Below are 18078 nucleotides of genomic sequence, written 5' to 3' on the forward strand. Positions count from 1 at the left end.
TTCACATTCCATTTCATTTCTAACACTTTGACGACTCTATCCATATCTAACACCCCGTCATCCACAGCACATTCCTCCAACACTTCACTATTCGAACCTTAGGTTGAATCCAGCTTTGGTAAACGTAGAACGAGTATAACTGTAAAAGGAAGTTAACTCATCTTCTGTTGGAAAAGTGTTCTCCAGAATTAATCTTTCGATCAGTTGGATCGATTGATTGTATCTTGTTTAACGTCCCTCTCGAGAATCTTTTCACTCATATGGAGATGTCACGAATACCGGTGAAGGGCTTCAAATTTAGGCCTATGCTTGGCACTTTTAGCCATTGAGCAGTGAGTGTTCTTTAGCGTGCCACACCTGTGACATGGGGCATCCGTTTTTAAGGTCATCTCCTCGGACCCGTGACATTCACACTTGATGCCGAGCGTTTGGTGACGGAACTGTCACTATCTGTTTTAACGACTTAGGTCTGTCGTGGCCGGGATTCGAACCTCGATCTTCTGCATCGAGGCGAACGCTCTACCTCTTGACCACCGCGGCGGTTCGGTCAGTTGGAAGTTGACTGTCTATCTTTTTTATAAATCCACGTCTTTCTTGTTCAACAATTATTTTTTTCAGTTTTACTAACATTTCTTGTTATGTTTTGATGTGATTGATAATATTAATTGTCCTACGATGTGCTTTGCTTTTGTTAAAGGCAATGTAGGGTGGTCCTCTCTCCATGGAGGTCTGTCAAAGTAACAATTGTTTTGAAACCATAACGTTTTTCTCGTATGAAAGGTGAACATTTTTATTTCATGACTCTTCATGTACTTTTTCATTTATAATTGCCTCAATTTGCCAAAACTTCTCAATATCGATTTCCTCTTGTTTGTTTGACACCATAACATTCATCATTGTTCTCAAATGGAGGGAACTGTGATCAATATACTGGTCCAGAAAGTAAATATTCCAAGTTTGGATTTGATGGCTGTTGGTCCCCTTCCCCATCTTATTTGATCCTCCACTAAATTCCTGTATTGATAAGCAGCAATAAGTAATTCGATGTGGAATACATCATCTTCAGTAACAAAATTCGTAAATGAGAGAATTTTACGCAGTATGTGTAGTCCTATACGGTTTTTTTTGGGGGGGGGGTGCTATTTCAGGGATAACTAACAACTTAATAAATATTTCATGTCTCTGTGTGTTTAGCATATTGACTTACACTGCGTAGAATTTTTGAACTCGTTTCTTTTTTTTTGAGTACCCAAATTCAAATACATGTATGTTGATTTCCTCATATCCTGTTGGTGTTAAATCTATCTTCTCAGCTAAATGATTTGGATCTCGTTCATCAAACAGAATATTAGCATAAGTTGTAAGTTTTCCGACTGCAGTTTGTAACAGAACGTTTGGTTGGCAAAGATGAGTACATAACTAATGTTTCTGTTTTTCCACAGCCAGCGCTTGTATTGTAGGGGTACTTGTTTTGTCAACTTCATGCGTACGAACTTTACTGTTTGATTTAGATAGGCACTCTGAAACACGCGGTGAAAGCACAACATATTTTGTTTCACAATTGTCATGCGGTCATTATGATCTTAGTAACGCCATTTTCGCCGAAGTAAAATGTATTTTTAATGACCGTCTGTTGACCAATGCATGAGCCGATCCAATGACGAGGATCCCCAACACCCTCTCATCTACCATATGAATGAAGTCGCAATAAAAGACACCACAGTCTTCCACATCTGCTCCATACTTAGGGATTTTATTGAACAGATGTCAATGACAAACTAACAAAAAACTTTATGACAAACGGGATGACTTCAGCTTCTCCATCGTCAACCTTCCATATTTACGTAGCAGTATTCCATTTTCACCTGTATATGTCTCTCAACTGATTCGATACGCTAGAGCTTGTTCTGCGTATGGTTAATTTTTAATCGAGACCGGCTACTGATAAATAAGTTAATGTCACAGGGGTTTCAACAGTCTCGTTTAAAGACAACATTTCGCAAATTTTATGGTCGTTATAACGATACGTCTTGTCATTGAGTGAAATGCTATCTGACATGTTTCATACCAATTCTTCACAAACTGATTTTGACAACGGATTACTCCGTTTACCCGATCGAGATATAGGTTTCATGGCGGATGTGACCGGTTTTGGCTAAAATTGAAAAACTTGTTTCACATTACAAACCAACTTGTTTGTCAGTAGCCTGCCTCAATTTAGAATTTATTTACATATCTACGTACAGTGTATATATACTTTCACAGATACATAATTCAAATCCAAAATCTCATACATTCAACTTCACTGTCAAATAGATTTCTGCTTTCTCATGAGGTACCTCTTTATTAATCCGCTCACACGGGACTTTTTCTCAAACAAATGACACACATTGATCAACTCATACACTCCGATAATTCAAAAGAAACAGAAAGCATTAGAATCAATTAACTTACAAACCCTGAACATTCACTCTCTTCTCTAACTAATTCACACGACAATCCTAGGAAGCTAGGAGGCCTGAGTCTTGCACCTGCCACCTCAATCATTCACTCATTCTATTTCACAATAATTAATTGACAAAGAGATATAGCTTTCTGACACATTAGAGTATTTTTCCATCATACGATTTCTTATTTGTTTGATATTCGTAGGATTGGTTAACTATATATCGTTAACCGATTGGTGACTGTATTATCTGCCATAATACTATCCATCTCATTGCGATCCAGCCTCACCCTCCAACACCTCCCAAATGCACCAACATAGTGAAGTTGAAGTGTGTTGTAGTAACATTACATATGCTCCGTATGGGACGTATGGGTTGTCCCATGGTTTAAAAATAAATAAATATAAATAAATAAGGACCATCGTGTACCAACACGTCTGATGACTGCGGTACTGTCTTTTGATGGCCGGACACATACATGTGATGGTCGTATGTCATAAATTATAATGAAATAAAGAAGTAACTTATATTTATAAAAACTAAATAAGAAGTAAAAATTAATGAAATAAATTATAATTTTTATTTATATAATAATTTTAATAATGATTTTTATTTAATTTATTCCTTAAGTATATTAAAATTTAAAAATTATAATAAGTAAATATAAAATTAAATATTTAAAATATTTGTTATTTATTTGGATTCTAATAGAAGGTAATAATAATTAGTAATCGCACGAGTCTCCGTCCTTCGTCCAATTCAAGATACACCGAAATAAATATACCATAACTATTACATAATTATTAATATTAGTAACAGGTGATAGTAATATGGATGTAGGTATGTATATACATGTGAAATAACTAAAATATATACAGAAAAGAATTAGGGTAGGGTCGCCAAAGAAAATTTTGATAATAGAGTGCCACTAGTTATTACTTTGTTAATCATAAATTATAAAATTATGCCAGACAACAATTTTGAGATCGTCATCAGGCAAAAATTTTGAGGTCGTCGTCAGGTGCTACACCTCAGACCCTGTACCATGTTTCTGTAACTGGATCCAGCTCGTAGCACGACATGGCTCCATAATTCTTATTCGATAGTATGTATTATGTGTATAAAACTGAAGATGTATAATGTAGTAAGTGGTGAGTTAGTACTTATGATAAAATTGTATGACAGATAAAATACCAACCATAAGAAGTGGTATACTTAATTACATAACATATAGATTTGATTAAATAATGAAAATACAGAATAGATGCAAAATCACAAATCGCATACATCCAACAAGCTTACATATATTAAATATAATAGTATGCAGCAGGCCTGCATACATGCAAACTGCGACATTGCATCTAAATGTTCGTCATAAAAAGAAGTTTACAAAATACATACGTATAATAACATACCTGGATTTTATGCATATTTGCATATACATATACATATAATATACCGGGATTTGATGTATAGCTGCATCTATATTTTAACTACATGTTTATATAAACTAAAACGATAAAAACGCAAAGTTTATATTCCTAATATTAATATGCTACGATACTTATATATGTAATTGTTTACATACTAATAAAGATAGAAAACCCGAATTATATGCTTAGATGTTTATATAAGTATAACACATGTAGTTGTTTCTATATTAGTAAACATATAAAAATTTAACATTAGAATAATGATGCTTAGTGGTTTTCATACTTATAAACATACGAAACTGTTTACATATTTGTAAACATGCACGATAAAACCTTAGTTATACATATAAGTAAAACTTTTTACTCACCAACCGGAAGGAAACTTACGAATGATATTGGAAGCTATAAATCATGCAAATTAAAGATGGAGAATGAATAGATTAGTTATGTGGCAGCCGCTGTGAAGACGCTCATACAACGTAATTTGTGACGTAATTTGTGACATTGTGACGTTTCATCCGTTGAAACCGCTCATACAACGTAATTTGAGATATTGTGACGTTTCACCCGCTGAAACCACGGTACGATGGCCTATTATATATATGTGCAAAGCAGGAGGTTGCGTTAATGAATGCATTGAATACTGAATAAACATAAATTATCAATGGAATTACATGTATAAGGACATGTAAAAAATTAAAATTTTAATAGTAAAGTAATTTGACATAATGATATTTAGATTGGAAACAAAACATTTTTATTATTTAATTAAATAATAATTTTAAGATGTAAATTATATGTATAAATTACAGTAACCCAACTCGTTTAAAAGTAATGTCAATAGTCTAGAGTAACTGTCGCTATTCGATGGATCACCTTGGAAGTAATGCTTTGTTTGTTTGATATTCGTAGGATTGGTTAACTATATATCGTTAACCGATTGGTGACTGTATTATCTGCCATAATACTATCCATCTCATTGCGATCCAGCCTCACCCTCCAACACCTCCCAAATGCACCAACATAGTGAAGTTGAAGTGTGTTGTAGTAACATTACATATGCTCCGTATGGGACGTATGGGTTGTCCCATGGTTTAAAAATAAATAAATATAAATAAATAAGGACCATCGTGTACCAACACGTCTGATGACTGCGGTACTGTCTTTTGATGGCCGGACACATACATGTGATGGTCGTATGTCATAAATTATAATGAAATAAAGAAGTAACTTATATTTATAAAAACTAAATAAGAAGTAAAAATTAATGAAATAAATTATAATTTTTATTTATATAATAATTTTAATAATGATTTTTATTTAATTTATTCCTTAAGTATATTAAAATTTAAAAATTATAATAAGTAAATATAAAATTAAATATTTAAAATATTTGTTATTTATTTGGATTCTAATAGAAGGTAATAATAATTAGTAATCGCACGAGTCTCCGTCCTTCGTCCAATTCAAGATACACCGAAATAAATATACCATAACTATTACATAATTATTAATATTAGTAACAGGTGATAGTAATATGGATGTAGGTATGTATATACATGTGAAATAACTAAAATATATACAGAAAAGAATTAGGGTAGGGTCGCCAAAGAAAATTTTGATAATAGAGTGCCACTAGTTATTACTTTGTTAATCATAAATTATAAAATTATGCCAGACAACAATTTTGAGATCGTCATCAGGCAAAAATTTTGAGGTCGTCGTCAGGTGCTACACCTCAGACCCTGTACCATGTTTCTGTAACTGGATCCAGCTCGTAGCACGACATGGCTCCATAATTCTTATTCGATAGTATGTATTATGTGTATAAAACTGAAGATGTATAATGTAGTAAGTGGTGAGTTAGTACTTATGATAAAATTGTATGACAGATAAAATACCAACCATAAGAAGTGGTATACTTAATTACATAACATATAGATTTGATTAAATAATGAAAATACAGAATAGATGCAAAATCACAAATCGCATACATCCAACAAGCTTACATATATTAAATATAATAGTATGCAGCAGGCCTGCATACATGCAAACTGCGACATTGCATCTAAATGTTCGTCATAAAAAGAAGTTTACAAAATACATACGTATAATAACATACCTGGATTTTATGCATATTTGCATATACATATACATATAATATACCGGGATTTGATGTATAGCTGCATCTATATTTTAACTACATGTTTATATAAACTAAAACGATAAAAACGCAAAGTTTATATTCCTAATATTAATATGCTACGATACTTATATATGTAATTGTTTACATACTAATAAAGATAGAAAACCCGAATTATATGCTTAGATGTTTATATAAGTATAACACATGTAGTTGTTTCTATATTAGTAAACATATAAAAATTTAACATTAGAATAATGATGCTTAGTGGTTTTCATACTTATAAACATACGAAACTGTTTACATATTTGTAAACATGCACGATAAAACCTTAGTTATACATATAAGTAAAACTTTTTACTCACCAACCGGAAGGAAACTTACGAATGATATTGGAAGCTATAAATCATGCAAATTAAAGATGGAGAATGAATAGATTAGTTATGTGGCAGCCGCTGTGAAGACGCTCATACAACGTAATTTGTGACGTAATTTGTGACATTGTGACGTTTCATCCGTTGAAACCGCTCATACAACGTAATTTGAGATATTGTGACGTTTCACCCGCTGAAACCACGGTACGATGGCCTATTATATATATGTGCAAAGCAGGAGGTTGCGTTAATGAATGCATTGAATACTGAATAAACATAAATTATCAATGGAATTACATGTATAAGGACATGTAAAAAATTAAAATTTTAATAGTAAAGTAATTTGACATAATGATATTTAGATTGGAAACAAAACATTTTTATTATTTAATTAAATAATAATTTTAAGATGTAAATTATATGTATAAATTACAGTAACCCAACTCGTTTAAAAGTAATGTCAATAGTCTAGAGTAACTGTCGCTATTCGATGGATCACCTTGGAAGTAATGCTTTGTTTGTTTGATATTCGTAGGATTGGTTAACTATATATCGTTAACCGATTGGTGACTGTATTATCTGCCATAATACTATCCATCTCATTGCGATCCAGCCTCACCCTCCAACACCTCCCAAATGCACCAACATAGTGAAGTTGAAGTGTGTTGTAGTAACATTACATATGCTCCGTATGGGACGTATGGGTTGTCCCATGGTTTAAAAATAAATAAATATAAATAAATAAGGACCATCGTGTACCAACACGTCTGATGACTGCGGTACTGTCTTTTGATGGCCGGACACATACATGTGATGGTCGTATGTCATAAATTATAATGAAATAAAGAAGTAACTTATATTTATAAAAACTAAATAAGAAGTAAAAATTAATGAAATAAATTATAATTTTTATTTATATAATAATTTTAATAATGATTTTTATTTAATTTATTCCTTAAGTATATTAAAATTTAAAAATTATAATAAGTAAATATAAAATTAAATATTTAAAATATTTGTTATTTATTTGGATTCTAATAGAAGGTAATAATAATTAGTAATCGCACGAGTCTCCGTCCTTCGTCCAATTCAAGATACACCGAAATAAATATACCATAACTATTACATAATTATTAATATTAGTAACAGGTGATAGTAATATGGATGTAGGTATGTATATACATGTGAAATAACTAAAATATATACAGAAAAGAATTAGGGTAGGGTCGCCAAAGAAAATTTTGATAATAGAGTGCCACTAGTTATTACTTTGTTAATCATAAATTATAAAATTATGCCAGACAACAATTTTGAGATCGTCATCAGGCAAAAATTTTGAGGTCGTCGTCAGGTGCTACACCTCAGACCCTGTACCATGTTTCTGTAACTGGATCCAGCTCGTAGCACGACATGGCTCCATAATTCTTATTCGATAGTATGTATTATGTGTATAAAACTGAAGATGTATAATGTAGTAAGTGGTGAGTTAGTACTTATGATAAAATTGTATGACAGATAAAATACCAACCATAAGAAGTGGTATACTTAATTACATAACATATAGATTTGATTAAATAATGAAAATACAGAATAGATGCAAAATCACAAATCGCATACATCCAACAAGCTTACATATATTAAATATAATAGTATGCAGCAGGCCTGCATACATGCAAACTGCGACATTGCATCTAAATGTTCGTCATAAAAAGAAGTTTACAAAATACATACGTATAATAACATACCTGGATTTTATGCATATTTGCATATACATATACATATAATATACCGGGATTTGATGTATAGCTGCATCTATATTTTAACTACATGTTTATATAAACTAAAACGATAAAAACGCAAAGTTTATATTCCTAATATTAATATGCTACGATACTTATATATGTAATTGTTTACATACTAATAAAGATAGAAAACCCGAATTATATGCTTAGATGTTTATATAAGTATAACACATGTAGTTGTTTCTATATTAGTAAACATATAAAAATTTAACATTAGAATAATGATGCTTAGTGGTTTTCATACTTATAAACATACGAAACTGTTTACATATTTGTAAACATGCACGATAAAACCTTAGTTATACATATAAGTAAAACTTTTTACTCACCAACCGGAAGGAAACTTACGAATGATATTGGAAGCTATAAATCATGCAAATTAAAGATGGAGAATGAATAGATTAGTTATGTGGCAGCCGCTGTGAAGACGCTCATACAACGTAATTTGTGACGTAATTTGTGACATTGTGACGTTTCATCCGTTGAAACCGCTCATACAACGTAATTTGAGATATTGTGACGTTTCACCCGCTGAAACCACGGTACGATGGCCTATTATATATATGTGCAAAGCAGGAGGTTGCGTTAATGAATGCATTGAATACTGAATAAACATAAATTATCAATGGAATTACATGTATAAGGACATGTAAAAAATTAAAATTTTAATAGTAAAGTAATTTGACATAATGATATTTAGATTGGAAACAAAACATTTTTATTATTTAATTAAATAATAATTTTAAGATGTAAATTATATGTATAAATTACAGTAACCCAACTCGTTTAAAAGTAATGTCAATAGTCTAGAGTAACTGTCGCTATTCGATGGATCACCTTGGAAGTAATGCTTTGTTTGTTTGATATTCGTAGGATTGGTTAACTATATATCGTTAACCGATTGGTGACTGTATTATCTGCCATAATACTATCCATCTCATTGCGATCCAGCCTCACCCTCCAACACCTCCCAAATGCACCAACATAGTGAAGTTGAAGTGTGTTGTAGTAACATTACATATGCTCCGTATGGGACGTATGGGTTGTCCCATGGTTTAAAAATAAATAAATATAAATAAATAAGGACCATCGTGTACCAACACGTCTGATGACTGCGGTACTGTCTTTTGATGGCCGGACACATACATGTGATGGTCGTATGTCATAAATTATAATGAAATAAAGAAGTAACTTATATTTATAAAAACTAAATAAGAAGTAAAAATTAATGAAATAAATTATAATTTTTATTTATATAATAATTTTAATAATGATTTTTATTTAATTTATTCCTTAAGTATATTAAAATTTAAAAATTATAATAAGTAAATATAAAATTAAATATTTAAAATATTTGTTATTTATTTGGATTCTAATAGAAGGTAATAATAATTAGTAATCGCACGAGTCTCCGTCCTTCGTCCAATTCAAGATACACCGAAATAAATATACCATAACTATTACATAATTATTAATATTAGTAACAGGTGATAGTAATATGGATGTAGGTATGTATATACATGTGAAATAACTAAAATATATACAGAAAAGAATTAGGGTAGGGTCGCCAAAGAAAATTTTGATAATAGAGTGCCACTAGTTATTACTTTGTTAATCATAAATTATAAAATTATGCCAGACAACAATTTTGAGATCGTCATCAGGCAAAAATTTTGAGGTCGTCGTCAGGTGCTACACCTCAGACCCTGTACCATGTTTCTGTAACTGGATCCAGCTCGTAGCACGACATGGCTCCATAATTCTTATTCGATAGTATGTATTATGTGTATAAAACTGAAGATGTATAATGTAGTAAGTGGTGAGTTAGTACTTATGATAAAATTGTATGACAGATAAAATACCAACCATAAGAAGTGGTATACTTAATTACATAACATATAGATTTGATTAAATAATGAAAATACAGAATAGATGCAAAATCACAAATCGCATACATCCAACAAGCTTACATATATTAAATATAATAGTATGCAGCAGGCCTGCATACATGCAAACTGCGACATTGCATCTAAATGTTCGTCATAAAAAGAAGTTTACAAAATACATACGTATAATAACATACCTGGATTTTATGCATATTTGCATATACATATACATATAATATACCGGGATTTGATGTATAGCTGCATCTATATTTTAACTACATGTTTATATAAACTAAAACGATAAAAACGCAAAGTTTATATTCCTAATATTAATATGCTACGATACTTATATATGTAATTGTTTACATACTAATAAAGATAGAAAACCCGAATTATATGCTTAGATGTTTATATAAGTATAACACATGTAGTTGTTTCTATATTAGTAAACATATAAAAATTTAACATTAGAATAATGATGCTTAGTGGTTTTCATACTTATAAACATACGAAACTGTTTACATATTTGTAAACATGCACGATAAAACCTTAGTTATACATATAAGTAAAACTTTTTACTCACCAACCGGAAGGAAACTTACGAATGATATTGGAAGCTATAAATCATGCAAATTAAAGATGGAGAATGAATAGATTAGTTATGTGGCAGCCGCTGTGAAGACGCTCATACAACGTAATTTGTGACGTAATTTGTGACATTGTGACGTTTCATCCGTTGAAACCGCTCATACAACGTAATTTGAGATATTGTGACGTTTCACCCGCTGAAACCACGGTACGATGGCCTATTATATATATGTGCAAAGCAGGAGGTTGCGTTAATGAATGCATTGAATACTGAATAAACATAAATTATCAATGGAATTACATGTATAAGGACATGTAAAAAATTAAAATTTTAATAGTAAAGTAATTTGACATAATGATATTTAGATTGGAAACAAAACATTTTTATTATTTAATTAAATAATAATTTTAAGATGTAAATTATATGTATAAATTACAGTAACCCAACTCGTTTAAAAGTAATGTCAATAGTCTAGAGTAACTGTCGCTATTCGATGGATCACCTTGGAAGTAATGCTTTGTTTGTTTGATATTCGTAGGATTGGTTAACTATATATCGTTAACCGATTGGTGACTGTATTATCTGCCATAATACTATCCATCTCATTGCGATCCAGCCTCACCCTCCAACACCTCCCAAATGCACCAACATAGTGAAGTTGAAGTGTGTTGTAGTAACATTACATATGCTCCGTATGGGACGTATGGGTTGTCCCATGGTTTAAAAATAAATAAATATAAATAAATAAGGACCATCGTGTACCAACACGTCTGATGACTGCGGTACTGTCTTTTGATGGCCGGACACATACATGTGATGGTCGTATGTCATAAATTATAATGAAATAAAGAAGTAACTTATATTTATAAAAACTAAATAAGAAGTAAAAATTAATGAAATAAATTATAATTTTTATTTATATAATAATTTTAATAATGATTTTTATTTAATTTATTCCTTAAGTATATTAAAATTTAAAAATTATAATAAGTAAATATAAAATTAAATATTTAAAATATTTGTTATTTATTTGGATTCTAATAGAAGGTAATAATAATTAGTAATCGCACGAGTCTCCGTCCTTCGTCCAATTCAAGATACACCGAAATAAATATACCATAACTATTACATAATTATTAATATTAGTAACAGGTGATAGTAATATGGATGTAGGTATGTATATACATGTGAAATAACTAAAATATATACAGAAAAGAATTAGGGTAGGGTCGCCAAAGAAAATTTTGATAATAGAGTGCCACTAGTTATTACTTTGTTAATCATAAATTATAAAATTATGCCAGACAACAATTTTGAGATCGTCATCAGGCAAAAATTTTGAGGTCGTCGTCAGGTGCTACACCTCAGACCCTGTACCATGTTTCTGTAACTGGATCCAGCTCGTAGCACGACATGGCTCCATAATTCTTATTCGATAGTATGTATTATGTGTATAAAACTGAAGATGTATAATGTAGTAAGTGGTGAGTTAGTACTTATGATAAAATTGTATGACAGATAAAATACCAACCATAAGAAGTGGTATACTTAATTACATAACATATAGATTTGATTAAATAATGAAAATACAGAATAGATGCAAAATCACAAATCGCATACATCCAACAAGCTTACATATATTAAATATAATAGTATGCAGCAGGCCTGCATACATGCAAACTGCGACATTGCATCTAAATGTTCGTCATAAAAAGAAGTTTACAAAATACATACGTATAATAACATACCTGGATTTTATGCATATTTGCATATACATATACATATAATATACCGGGATTTGATGTATAGCTGCATCTATATTTTAACTACATGTTTATATAAACTAAAACGATAAAAACGCAAAGTTTATATTCCTAATATTAATATGCTACGATACTTATATATGTAATTGTTTACATACTAATAAAGATAGAAAACCCGAATTATATGCTTAGATGTTTATATAAGTATAACACATGTAGTTGTTTCTATATTAGTAAACATATAAAAATTTAACATTAGAATAATGATGCTTAGTGGTTTTCATACTTATAAACATACGAAACTGTTTACATATTTGTAAACATGCACGATAAAACCTTAGTTATACATATAAGTAAAACTTTTTACTCACCAACCGGAAGGAAACTTACGAATGATATTGGAAGCTATAAATCATGCAAATTAAAGATGGAGAATGAATAGATTAGTTATGTGGCAGCCGCTGTGAAGACGCTCATACAACGTAATTTGTGACGTAATTTGTGACATTGTGACGTTTCATCCGTTGAAACCGCTCATACAACGTAATTTGAGATATTGTGACGTTTCACCCGCTGAAACCACGGTACGATGGCCTATTATATATATGTGCAAAGCAGGAGGTTGCGTTAATGAATGCATTGAATACTGAATAAACATAAATTATCAATGGAATTACATGTATAAGGACATGTAAAAAATTAAAATTTTAATAGTAAAGTAATTTGACATAATGATATTTAGATTGGAAACAAAACATTTTTATTATTTAATTAAATAATAATTTTAAGATGTAAATTATATGTATAAATTACAGTAACCCAACTCGTTTAAAAGTAATGTCAATAGTCTAGAGTAACTGTCGCTATTCGATGGATCACCTTGGAAGTAATGCTTTGTTTGTTTGATATTCGTAGGATTGGTTAACTATATATCGTTAACCGATTGGTGACTGTATTATCTGCCATAATACTATCCATCTCATTGCGATCCAGCCTCACCCTCCAACACCTCCCAAATGCACCAACATAGTGAAGTTGAAGTGTGTTGTAGTAACATTACATATGCTCCGTATGGGACGTATGGGTTGTCCCATGGTTTAAAAATAAATAAATATAAATAAATAAGGACCATCGTGTACCAACACGTCTGATGACTGCGGTACTGTCTTTTGATGGCCGGACACATACATGTGATGGTCGTATGTCATAAATTATAATGAAATAAAGAAGTAACTTATATTTATAAAAACTAAATAAGAAGTAAAAATTAATGAAATAAATTATAATTTTTATTTATATAATAATTTTAATAATGATTTTTATTTAATTTATTCCTTAAGTATATTAAAATTTAAAAATTATAATAAGTAAATATAAAATTAAATATTTAAAATATTTGTTATTTATTTGGATTCTAATAGAAGGTAATAATAATTAGTAATCGCACGAGTCTCCGTCCTTCGTCCAATTCAAGATACACCGAAATAAATATACCATAACTATTACATAATTATTAATATTAGTAACAGGTGATAGTAATATGGATGTAGGTATGTATATACATGTGAAATAACTAAAATATATACAGAAAAGAATTAGGGTAGGGTCGCCAAAGAAAATTTTGATAATAGAGTGCCACTAGTTATTACTTTGTTAATCATAAATTATAAAATTATGCCAGACAACAATTTTGAGATCGTCATCAGGCAAAAATTTTGAGGTCGTCGTCAGGTGCTACACCTCAGACCCTGTACCATGTTTCTGTAACTGGATCCAGCTCGTAGCACGACATGGCTCCATAATTCTTATTCGATAGTATGTATTATGTGTATAAAACTGAAGATGTATAATGTAGTAAGTGGTGAGTTAGTACTTATGATAAAATTGTATGACAGATAAAATACCAACCATAAGAAGTGGTATACTTAATTACATAACATATAGATTTGATTAAATAATGAAAATACAGAATAGATGCAAAATCACAAATCGCATACATCCAACAAGCTTACATATATTAAATATAATAGTATGCAGCAGGCCTGCATACATGCAAACTGCGACATTGCATCTAAATGTTCGTCATAAAAAGAAGTTTACAAAATACATACGTATAATAACATACCTGGATTTTATGAGTCTTCATCTAGTAGTATATAGTGAATTATTGCATTTGAGTTTTCTGCATTGTAGAATGTTAAGAGAGAGATCTCAAGGCGTACCATATTGGTGTGAACAGCTTCTGATAGATATGAAGGAGAAAAACCAATTGATCATCACATATGATGATGGAACTGCCGCCATGAAAGAGGGCGTCATAACTCCCAATGTGAAGCAGTTGAAAAAAGTATTCTCTGAAAACAGCTTCGATAGTGTTTTAGATGAAAACGACAATGATCAAATAGAATATAACAGAGCAAGCTCAGTGTTCCAAGTAAACGATGACGAGGTAAAGATCTAGTTACTGTTAATCAAATCAAAACAACATCAAATAGATATTTTAGAATGGGCATTTTTGAATCAATCTTTGATACATAAAGATTTTAGCTTTTTACTATGACTAACTGACATTAGTTATGAAATCACCATTCTTTAAAGATGTGACATGCAAACGTTAGATAGCATACAGAATTCTATTTTATTGAAAGTGTTTCGTAAAGCAAGTAAGGAATTAAAACGAAATCCCAAAGAGACCATTTTGGGGGAATCTGTAAAATGCAAAGAATGTCCATTGGTCTGCTTATGTGTATTTCCATTGATATGACTGTTACGTATGTAGGTTATGAAACAAAATGAAACGACGCATAACATGATGAGGAGCGGTTGTAAACCTCAAAGGGACAAAGAACCTAAAGTGAAAATAGCCTTGTTTTCACCTCTTGTCAATCCGAAGGAAGTTGCAGTCCCACACATTATGAAAGGTAGACGATCTGAACTATATCAGGGACATGAAAGAAAAATCCACGAAACAAATAATTAGAAAACCGCAATAACAAATATTTCTCTTCATTTTGATAGACAAAGTGAATGGATGACTTTTGAATAAAGAAAAAGCCAAGATAAGGAACAGAGATCAATCTCATAATTCCTATAAAGAATCAATCATAACAGAGGGTGTGATCTGTCAACAGGGTATGCTTACTCCTCCTAGCACCTCTGGTATGTCCAAGGATCTGTGTTTGTCGTTCTCTGTTTTGTACCATTATTCTTTATGGGAGATATGAGATTGATCACTGTTCACTCGTTGAGATAGGAATCACCGGTACCAATGTTTTGTTGTTGGATATAGAATCTATTTTACGTGTGAGACAGGATTTCTTTAATAACAACATTTTAAAACAAATTCTTATGAGTGAATTACGTTCCATATCCAATTTAAAAAAAACACTGAATATTCTATTTATTAAATTTTCTTAGGTTTCTCGTCCACCTCTTTGAGATGTCTGTAAAAATATATAACTCAATACATTTGAATATAAAGACAACTTTAATTCGATTCTAGTTTGGTTATTCAAACGTGAAACATGAATGTGTTCATATACATCACGGATGAATGTTCCCCAATTTACTAGTTCCGTTTGTAAAATGACAACTATGCATATAGAAAAAAAATTATTCAATGGATAAATTATTGATATATGACAAGAAATTCCCCGAGTGGCAATTTTGTAACCAGTTTACACTAAATACAATAAAACAAATTCCTGCAAATTTTACTTTGAAAAGCACGAAAAAACCTAAAGTATTTTTATTCATTGAGCGAGGGAGTATGCGAAAACAGATCTAATCAAATGATTGATATAGGATTGTCCCATAGGATAATCAAATACCATTGATAATCAAATATCATTGATGAAATGAATAAGTCATGTCTTAAATGAGAGTACGCAAGTCTGCATTGAATTTCCATCCACTAATACTTTGTAGAGCTAATCATCACCCGTCTCGATTCCATGAGGGCGTCAGAGCAACTGATCGTGAAATGTGCTGCCGTTTTAGGACAGACTTTCCCAAGGGATATGATCGAATACATTTTACCGAAAGTGCAGCGTGTGAAAGCTAGAAAGTCGTTCAAGCGCCTTAAGGAGATGGGTATCTTCGAATGCGCAAATATACCTACGGGTCGAACGGCGCTTTTGTTCCAAACCAATGGTCTGCACCCAGAGGCGTGTTTCTGTCCGAAAATGGAGGAAGACTGTAATAAAGATCTTTGCAATGTTATGCGATTCAAGAACAACTTGTTGCAACAGATCGCCTATAACATTTTAATGGAAAGTCAAAGGTTAGATCTACATAACAAAACTGTGGAATACCTCGAAAATCAGGCCAATGAGATTCGAAAGAGAATTCCATATTATCTTCTATACCGAAAACCGAACGAAGGTCTGGAGAAAAAACAAGGTATCTATAACATAAACGACATCGTGCATAAGATTTCAGTGGTGGACTGAGCTATGTAATAAGCGTTACCCAAGTCTTTCAATTTCACCTGTTGTGTTGACATCGCTGGAAAGCTCAGTGAAAACGAGTCGAACACATATATGTTTATAAACATGTAGCTTTCCTTGAAGTCAATGTCGTCTTTTGTGCATATAGATAACGTAGCACTTCATTTGGATCTAAGACGCTTAAGGAGAATTTTTGTTTAAAAAAAACTTCTTAAACGACATTATACTTAATAATGTGACAAATATCTAAACGTTAAGAGGGGGTAATGAAGTGAGAGCTTATTTTTGATTAGAGAAATTAAACTTATATACCCGTTATCCCATAAAGATAACAAAATGATGCTGTTTGTAAAACAAAATTGCCACAGCACATCGATGTACAACTAGAGAGTACGAATCCGTCCTTGGAACTATTAGTACTAAACATCCAAATCCGCCGGTACTATTGCTGTATTAGGGAGGGTGTAAACGTGTAGATCCGCCGGCACTATTGCTGTATTAGGGAGGGTGTAAACGTTTAGATCCGCCGGTACTATTGCTGTATTAGGGAGGGTGTGTATACGACTGTGTTGTATATATTTGTTATCTTCTGAATATTTTAGGGAATACTGTTAAATAAAATTTGCCAAATATGTTTTGTGTATAGTTGATAACTGCCATGCAGTGTCCTCTTTTATGTCACTATTTAATGGGTTTCTAACTTTTAAGGTAATAGAAATTACATTTCTCAATAAATATCATACTATAAAGAATTTTAAAATGCAATATATTGATACATACAGGTGTTTACTTATGTACCGTTTACATTTTGTTCAATGTATAGAAATTAGAATAGATAAAAATCTATTTGTTTAGTAAGCTTCAACTTTTGAAATTTGATAACTCGTACTGATATTGATTATCTAACACGTGTTTCAGATACTAAATGATTCTAAGATTCTTGTTACGTGACTGTACATAGCATGGCATCTGTATTTTTCCGTGCAGTAAAGGAATGGCGGGTCGAATCTACCTTTCAGGATTTAACAGAATAAGTGAAGTTGAACAGTGATCAATCTCATAAATCCTATAAAGAATACAAAATTAAGAGAATGGCAAACAAGGACCCTTGGACATACCAGAGGTGTTATCAGGTATATAGGAGTAAGTATCCCCTGTCACACCCGCCATTAGCCATAATTTGTAGTCTAAAT

The 18078-nt window shown here is 31.4% G+C and overlaps 1 protein-coding gene across 1 annotated transcript in view; it reads left to right on the plus strand.

The window, feature by feature from the left end:
• LOC125651526 (adenylate cyclase type 10-like) overlaps positions 1–18078 on the plus strand; it is a 63866-nt gene that overhangs the window by 26482 nt on the left and 19306 nt on the right. Inside the window, exons 18-20 of the mRNA XM_048880162.2 lie at positions 14631–14886; positions 15217–15358; positions 16365–16838. Of these exons, the coding sequence (XP_048736119.2) occupies positions 14631–14886; positions 15217–15358; positions 16365–16838 (872 nt within the window). The remainder of the gene's footprint in view (positions 1–14630; positions 14887–15216; positions 15359–16364; positions 16839–18078) is intronic.

This window comes from Ostrea edulis, chromosome 5 (genome assembly GCF_947568905.1).
Source record: "Ostrea edulis chromosome 5, xbOstEdul1.1, whole genome shotgun sequence".
In the NCBI taxonomy this organism is placed as follows: domain Eukaryota; kingdom Metazoa; phylum Mollusca; class Bivalvia; order Ostreida; family Ostreidae; genus Ostrea; species Ostrea edulis.